The sequence below is a fragment of the Lactuca virosa genome, chromosome 8 (assembly GCF_052849685.1).
Source record: "Lactuca virosa cultivar CGN04683 chromosome 8, Lactuca_virosa_CGN04683_v6, whole genome shotgun sequence".
Taxonomy (NCBI): domain Eukaryota; kingdom Viridiplantae; phylum Streptophyta; class Magnoliopsida; order Asterales; family Asteraceae; genus Lactuca; species Lactuca virosa.
The window spans coordinates 191,060,440-191,069,151 of NC_136433.1; the positions used below are offsets into that span (position 1 = coordinate 191,060,440).

The following is an 8,712-nucleotide window of genomic DNA, read 5'->3' on the forward strand; positions in this document are numbered from 1 at the left end:
CTACCTTATAGTGATGAATCAAAATGGTTGCTCAGTTTTAACGACCTAGTTAGTTGATTTATAGATTTATCTATACCCAACCCACATCGGCATCGATGTAAAAGTTATGTGATTTTTGTTACTTATAAAGGGGAAGGGTGATGGGAATGTTTATTATGGATTCTTTAAGCAATAAAATTTACTATCTCCCACTCCAACATTGTTGAATGGAGTTATTAAGGAAAAAAGTTAACAATTAAAATCCCAGACTTGGTTTATTACAAGTTTAAAGTGGTTTTAGTCATTTAATATTATTTTTGCACGTTGAACCGATTTTGTTAGTTTAACCTTGCTCTGGTCTAAAAAATGACCGTTTTTAGGTTGAATTGGTCTGAGTTGTATTGAGTTTGAAACACTTCTAATTATCTTGGCCAAGTAGGCAAAACTTGCCTTAGTAGAAAGTTGAGTCCGAGTAATTTGCGGAGTAATCAGTCGAGTTATCCGAGTTTTACAAAAGAGTAATCGGCCGAGTTATCCGAGTTTTACAACAGTATACACGACCTGACCTACAACTAGTAATTTTAACTATTTCTTTTTTCCCGATTTTCGCTTAAATAGGAAACCACATAGTTTTCTGTGTTAAAATCACCACTGCCCACACCCCATAACCTAAGTCCCAAGACTATCTCCATTCGTGACCATGTGCTCCATAATAACTTTTTTCAACTTTGATGAACTTTAAAATCGATTGAACAAAAAAAAAGATCTTCTATTATAGATGTTCTGACGAAGACCTACATTCAAGGAGTAGCCGTCAAGGGGTCCCGAGTGAACATTGTTCACGTGACTTGTACACACTACAAGACACACCCACGAGGCTCATCCATCACTTTATCAATTCTTTTCAGATCCATAACTTTACCAATTCTTCAAAGACTAATAATAAAGTAATAATGCATTATGGGTCCATTCACTTCCACCTGGATTTCGTGTTCATCCATGTTATGGTTTTAAATAGCAATACATATTTGTATTTTTTTCATCTAACTTATACACTTTTTTGTACATACTAAACTATTATATTAACAAATTAACTATTTAGTTAAACAATTGTTTTTTTTTTTTTTTTTTTTTTTTTTTGTCAACCAAACTATGGTTTTTGTTAAAGTTGGCCCATTATAGTTTAAATTTACCAAAAACATTGACAAACTTTTACCTAAATAAAATGGTAATCGAGTTTGCAAAAGATTTCAGTTAAGAACTAACAGAAGTAGTCGAATCAAGAATCAAGGAAAAGCATTTCAAAGGCATTGTTAACTGTAATTGTTAGAAGCTTTCTTCATTTGAAGAGCTCTCTTATACGGAGGGTCTATTGGAGGCTGCACAGGATCCAAGCTCTTATAACTTCCATCTGCGGCTTTTGGAAGCGGATATGAACGGTCAGAGTCGTAACCACTAAGGTCCCCACAAGCTAGAAACGGTATATAAATCTTGTTTGGCCCTTCCAACCATCCACTACTGCAATCTGTCATATCATATTATATAATATTCAATAAATTTGTGAAAACTTTTGCATTTGTTACACTGGACTAGACAAACATTCTAAGGTTTTTTTTTCCGATGATGAGGACGTGGAGGGCATTTACGTCATTAAAACGTACGAGAAATCAAGAGCGAGCCCTGTCCCATTTTGTTCCACCTTTTTTGAATGAGACAAAAAATTACAGTTTTTTTGTCTCATTGGCATCAGTTTCGGTCCCAGTCCAATGCTTGTTAAACATAATACAAGGTTGTTTGTTGTGTCATGTGTAACAAACGGGGCCCGTTTGTTATGCAGGACAAGATACAAAATATTGTACTGCGTTTGGTGTGCATTGGTCTGGAACTGGAATTGATGTCTGTCAGACAAAAAAACTGCAATTTTTTCTCATTCAAAAAAGGTGGAACAAGATGGGACAGGGCTCGCTCTTGATTTCTCGTATGTTTTAATGACGTAAATGCCCTCCACGTCCTCATCATCGGAAAAAAAAACCCTAGAAAGTTTGTCTAGTCCAGTTTAACAAATTCACATATAATTAGGTTTTAAAATATTAAACTGTCAAGAAAAATGGCAAAATAATAATAATAATAATAATAATAATACCTAAGTCATCTGCACCAGATGGAGTTCCAACTTTCTCAAGGAGGCGATGCAAATCTTTCTCATTGAACCCTTGAGGAGGGGAATAATTCTCACAAACAGCAAATGCTTCTGTTTAACAAAAATATCATAATTTAAAATTCATATTTCATTATTAAGTCATGTACTCATGTCCTCATAAATGAATATCAAAAACTTTATTTAGAAATTTGAAAATTAGGAGTGACCTATGCTTGAATTCCGGCTACTTTTTGGTTTTGCAAGAGTTACTTCAGTGAAGAATAATTTTAGCTGCAAGAAAAACAGATTATAAATTTTAAAGAAACAGTTTGAATAATTGGGAAATCATTAGATAGTTTTTGAACCTGACAATATAGAAGGCTTGTATCCTTTCCCCTGAAGATCTTTGCGATAAATTTTCCACCATTTTTCAGTATGTGAGTTACAATTGTTAACCCCTGAAAATGAATTTCTCTCAAATACCATTAAAGTTGAACAGAATCCAGAAACTCACAACTATGACAACATGAAATTACAAGTACTCCATGTTTCAATAAGGTAGTGATTGGTATGATGGCATGCATAATAAAGTAGACATGGTGTATGGCATGCATAATGTCATCAAAGATAGGATTAAACTTTATATAATATTAAATATGAATTTTAATTGGTTGAATAATCACTAGAAAAGTAGCAACAATTACCGCCAATATCAGTTGTGATTGAACAAATTCATCCATGTCATGAAGTCCAGTTACTGCATTTGGAAGGTGGAAAGAAGTATGATGAACAAGACATGTCATATCATATATATATATATATATATATATATATATATATATATATATATATATATATATATATAATTATAATAAGTTGTGGAAAATAAAACAAATATGAAAAAACAAAACATATTAGTAATTTTACCATCAGGAGCACCATCACAGACAACTAGATCAGCCTTGCATCCATCAAAATGCCTAATTACCTGAAAATACATACAAAACAATCATAAATGAAGGAACAAAAAAGGAAACTTTTTGTCCCACAAAAAAAGGTGGAAGAAGATGAAACAGTGATTCGCTCTACACCTCTCGTCTGCGCAAAAAGACGGAAATGCCCTCCTAATGGCCTTTACTGCATTTGGCATGCATTGGACTCAAGCTGATGTCATTGGGAGAAAAATTACATTTTTCCCACACAAAAGGTGGAACAAAGACTCGCTTACAATCTCTAGTCTGTGAAAAAAGACGTAAACGCCCTCCATGGTGGCCTTCTACTGCATTTTGTGTGCATTGTACTAAGATTAATGTCAATGGGACAAAAAATTGCAATTTTTTGTCCCACCCAAAAAGGTGGAACAGTGACTCGCTCTCTTTTGTGCAAAAGACGTAAATGCCCTCCTCATTGGTCTTTGGTCTCACTTAGAAGAGATTAAATAAAGAGAAGCAAAAACACAAAAAACACACACCACTTCAGCTGTTCGAGCATTTGTTATGTCACCTTGCACTTGAATAACACCTTCAATTGGAGCCATGGGTTGTAAATCAATAGCTACAATAAGTGGAAGATCATCATCCCTGTAAATTATGATACAAAGTATATCATAAAGTTAAAGAAAATTATACGTTTATGTATAAGTTTTAGATATAAGACATCATTTTACTTTTTCGAGTAGCATTATTTACATACTAGTCACTAAAATCACATGAATCAATTTAGCTGTATTGCTAACAAAGAACATTAACAAACTCACTTTGAATCAGATGAGAGCTTAGCTGGGAGATACAGTTTACGACTCAAAACCTACAAAAACAAGATCTGAATTATTAATGCAATAAGGATTTCTTGTAAAAAAGTGTGAAATTTACTTAAAAGAGATAAACAATTTCTATATTGCTTTCAAATATACAGACAATTTCACCAAAAAGAAATGAAAACAATTTTTTTTTTTTATTAATTAATCATAAATTTCAGACAAACAGAGTAGAGGTTGCAGTTTTGAGCCATATACTAAACAATGGGTCGATTTAGGTTATGTTATATAGTCAAATGGCTAAAAGAAACATGGGTGGAAATTTGTCCGAAGTGTATCTTTAATGAATACAATTTCTAAATTGCTATATTACAAATATTAGATTATATTATTGTTGCAATCATATTTACTAAGAAGCCAATTATTTAGAGGAAAGTTAAAAGTTTTTTATTGTTTTGGGTCAATCCACAGCATCACATACCTGACTCCAGCTACCAGGTGCAGCACATAAATCAACCACATGCTTAACACCTGAAAATTAACATCATTAAAATCATCAAAAGATATAATGCATTTATGCCAAATGCTAATTGTGTCACTATAAAATTATATGAACACATTTTAGTATTTAGAAGGAATCAAGAATTCATGTAATTTGCACCTTCAAAAATGTTAAATTCCTCATCAATTTGAAGAAGCTTGAAAGCACTTCGTGCACGCCAACCTTCTTCTTTTGCTTTACGATAGTAGATATCCTATGTACAATTTATCTCATGAAGCTGAGACTAGGGCAACAATAAAATTGAAAGAAATGTAATGCATGAAAATTACGATGATACCCTTTTATCTCTTGAGGCTTTTCCCATTATCTGCACTTATTTGTAGTGTAGTGTAGTGTGTTCAACCGACCTTTACACAAGAAGTTGGAACACAATTAGTGGAAGGATCGAATCAATTACTAATTAATGATATCATATACCAACAAAACAGGAATTTTCTCATAGTACTCCATTGTTAAAATAGACATTTACTTCGAATTATAAGCAAAATTTACAAATATTGAGTCAGCATAGAGTCCCATTCTCACTTCTCTTCTTCAAGTAAGCACTCCAGGTTGCAACTTATGTGGTGAATCATTTACAATTTGGTTCAAGCATTTTATCAAACACCTTAAGTGCATACTAATTTGTCACATTGTAATGTTTAAATTGAAAGATGAACACCATTGTTGAGACTGAGAAGCTAGAAGTACTGGTTATTAGACAGAAATGAGAAGTTGCTTTGAGGTCAATCTGAAATTCGTGTTGAATGCAAATTGATTGTTTGATTAAAAAATTTGAATCTTAATGAAACAAATAATAGTCAAATTATGAGTTTAACTATCTGAATCATTTCGAACAAAAAGATCGCTTGATAAAACTGAAAGATAAACATTAAATGAGAAGAGAACAATTGTCATGTTTCCATCCCTAAACATATCTGACTGGTTAATTACAAAAGGATCCACATCCACCTAGCCATTTTCAAGGATTTGTTACAATTCTATGTCTATTACGAACAACTACCAATAGATACACCAAGTCGAAGAAGTTCTGACTTCCATTGTTAACAAAAGTTCAACTGACTTGTCAAACTTCATCATCCACACATACTCAAACTTGAGGATCAAATTTGATAGTGTAAATCATTGGGGAATATTATCAAACAGTTGGTGTTCATAAAAACAACACTACATAAAGTTGAGACTAAGACAGATACTAAAACGGCAACAACTAGGTATCCATTAAAAAACAAAATCCTTTGTCACAACTATACCTCATGGCTTCATCTTCACTACCAGAGGAGATGCAACAAGCACATAAGAAACATGAAAAAACACAAAAAGAAGTGGCAAGATAGAAAGGAGGTCATAGAAAACGCAATACCAGCAGAGAGGAGAAATCGCTGAATAAGTTCCAGATAGGAATCGAAGAGAGGCGCCGGATAGAAAAATGAACGATAAAATTCAATTTTCTCGAGCTTAGCGGCGGTTCTTCAACATTCCATTGAGTTTTAACTTTTAACCAAAGTATATATATATTTTTTTACAAAATAGCATTTTGTAATATATATATATATATATATATATATATATATATATATATATATATATATATATATATGTTTGTTTGAATGGATCGATTCATTAAGTAAATCCAAATTGATTTCGGATTTATGAATCCAAATAGTCTAAATTAAATTAAAATCTAATCTGATTCAATTACAATTCGGTTTAATCGATTTTTATAATTCGGTTATTAAAAACCAAAACATTTTAAAACGACATATAATTATAATATTATTTAATTTTTACAGAAGAAGCAAAAACAAATTATTTAGTTATGATTTAAAATTTATAAACAACTACTAAAAAGGTGTATTATAGTTTCATATTTAATTGATAATTTCTTTTTAGAGAAAGTGCATATTAATGTTTTTTATTAGGTGAAACTTTTTGAACTTATTTGAAAAAATAAATTATAAAATTAATAAATAGTTATAGATATATTAAAAATAAGTAAATAATAAATTGTTATTCAATTTTTTTGGACTATCCTGTTTTTATTTTATAAACCAAACAAATTCGAAATCCACAATAATAATTTGGTTTTGTTGAAAATTAATCCAAAATTCCGAATATTCGAACCAAATTGTCAAATTGGACAATTTGATTTTATCTAAATAATGAACATCTCTAGTCACAAAGCTATAAATTGATAAAATGTTTTAAAAAAAATAGATAAGCTTATAAATGACATATTTAGATATTCAATATTTTTACATATAATGTTTTATATTTAATATTAGCTTTTTATTTTTACAAAGTTTATAATTTTTTTAACAAAAGTTCCAAATATATAATATAATATTAGTTTTTTCTACAAAATTTATATTTTTAATCAGACCATCCAAATGTAAAAAATCCTAAAAAAAGTTATATTTTCATAGAAACTAAGAATACAAATTGCAATTAATTAACAAAAGATCATACGTAATGTGTCATATTACATTCCTCACCGTAATCGGATATTTACAAAGTTTTAATCTTTCTTCATTGGGTACCTATATTATATGTATGTAGTGGCATGATGAATATTTGTCGGACTTTTTTTGTGATTATTTGAAAGAGTCTACTTTTGACTTTTGAGGTCAAACCTAATATGGTTTTTTTAATTGGTTATATATATATATATATATATTAAAACACAAACGTCTTAGAAATAGTATATTTTCTCCTCAACTTTTTCGAAGTTTTGCCGCAAAAATTTGAACACTTTGCCATTTTTGGTATCTCCTCGACTTTTTACCATATTAGTTTGTGGAGTTGACACTTTTATTCTCTACTGCTACGCACAAAAGGTTCAAGAGTTTCCCACTTTTGGTCCATGGTATTTACCAAATGTGACACCTCAAGTTTTTTTCATATTAGTTTGAGGAGTTGCCGCTTTTGATCCCCCACATTCGATATTCTACTACGGTTTTATTTTCCTCTAATAACAACAAATATATTTAATTATCAATGATAGCAATAAATATCAAATAAAGTGTAGCGTTGTTATGTAAGAACGTTGCTACTATAGGTAAAAATAAACATTTCAAAGTATGATGCCCTAACTGGAACAAAGGTTTTTAAAAAAATACCGACCCTGGGCGAAGCCCAAGTTTTTTTACTAGTTGTACTATTTGTTACAAGATTTATCATCATATTTTTCCATATAATTTAAAATAAAATCATGATCCAACATTTAATGACAATAATACCACTACTGCAATGTTGCTTTAAACTAATATCTTCAACTCCTTTGATTAGTCAAAGATTTCATTTTGACTGTAAAAGTGAGTAGTTACATTTTCATTTATTCATGTTGGAATATTTGCTTTTGTTCTCAGTGTTGTAATGTTTTTTTGTAGGTTGTCGTGTACAGATATCCATATATGTCATTTAGAGGGGAACAGAACTATGTTTACAAGCTGAACGGAGCAAATTACCCTTTGCAGGTGTGCACTTTCACTCATTCTTTGTTCTTAGGCATTTCATCAAACACTTGTTAGGCACCACCATAGGTAAGTTATCAACATGTTTTATTATTTACTTAATTTCAGCAAATAAAAGCAAACCATTTAATGCATTTAAGTTGCATCGACTAAGTAGATGAAATCGAAGTCAATCTTGAGAAGAAACAGAACTAAACGTCATAAAGGTGGAACAACAGTCACGAACACAGTAATCACACATGAAAAGGAAAATGATGTTATTGATGTGCTTCATGATTCCAGGAGTTGTACCAACCAGAAAATTAAGACTTACCAGGAGATCAGAGAAGACTGTAGCCGACAGCAAGATCGGAGATTGGAGGCGGAGATAGGAGAAGGGTAGTAAAGAGAAAAATGGTAGCTGGATGTTTGGGATTAGTTTTTAAGTTCAAAACTTTTTTTAACTTTTAGCTTTTAGTACTAAAAGCCAAAAGTTATTTATAAATTTTGTTTGGTTTGTATTTCTTGACTTTTGAATATAATTTAGCTTTTAAAAAGTTAAAAATCATAAAAAGTCATATTTTCCTGACTTTTGAAAGCTTATATTTTTCTTCTTTACAAAAAATAACTTTGAAAAGAACTTTTGTATTTTCCAAATATTTTTTTGGCATTTTTTGACTTTTTGGAAAAGTTAAAAGAAAAAAAAAAACCATTTCAAAAGTAATCCCCAACACCTTCGAAGTTCGTGGAGGCGAGTTTATTTGATACTTAAGGATAGAAGGGTAGATTTGGAGGGTCGTATTTTCTTTTTAAAAATAACAAG

The 8,712-nt window shown here is 30.9% G+C and overlaps 1 protein-coding gene across 2 annotated transcripts; it reads right to left on the minus strand.

The window, feature by feature from the left end:
- Positions 1 to 1,155: 1,155 nt before the first annotated feature.
- On the minus strand, positions 1,156 to 8,342 carry LOC145128570 (S-adenosyl-L-methionine-dependent methyltransferases superfamily protein). 2 transcript variants are annotated; one of them, XM_079063378.1, is made up of 12 exons: positions 8,224 to 8,342; positions 4,715 to 4,784; positions 4,537 to 4,630; positions 4,357 to 4,406; positions 3,876 to 3,925; positions 3,591 to 3,699; positions 3,047 to 3,107; positions 2,824 to 2,876; positions 2,485 to 2,577; positions 2,347 to 2,410; positions 2,123 to 2,230; positions 1,156 to 1,504 (listed from the first exon to the last, which is right to left on the minus strand). In XM_079063378.1, exons 2-12 carry the CDS (start codon positions 4,739 to 4,741, stop codon positions 1,293 to 1,295), a joined length of 921 nt encoding a protein of 306 aa, XP_078919504.1. In that variant the 5' UTR covers positions 4,742 to 4,784; positions 8,224 to 8,342; the 3' UTR covers positions 1,156 to 1,292. The 2 variants fall into 2 exon arrangements, with proteins under 2 accessions (XP_078919504.1, XP_078919503.1); XM_079063377.1 differs by lacking the exon at positions 8,224 to 8,342 and adding an exon at positions 5,801 to 5,927.
- Between the last annotated feature and the right edge of the window lie 370 nt (positions 8,343 to 8,712).

Bases quoted from the DNA above. Each gene is read 5' to 3' on its own strand.
- LOC145128570 (XM_079063378.1), bottom strand. From the start codon at position 4,741: ATGGGAAAAGCCTCAAGAGATAAAAGG. The intron at 4,631-4,714 runs GTATCATCGTAA...AATTGTACATAG, and splicing joins AAGCCTCAAGAGATAAAAGG to GATATCTACTATCGTAAAGC. The intron at 2,877-3,046 runs GTAAAATTACTA...TTCCAAATGCAG, and splicing joins CTGTGATGGTGCTCCTGATG to TAACTGGACTTCATGACATG.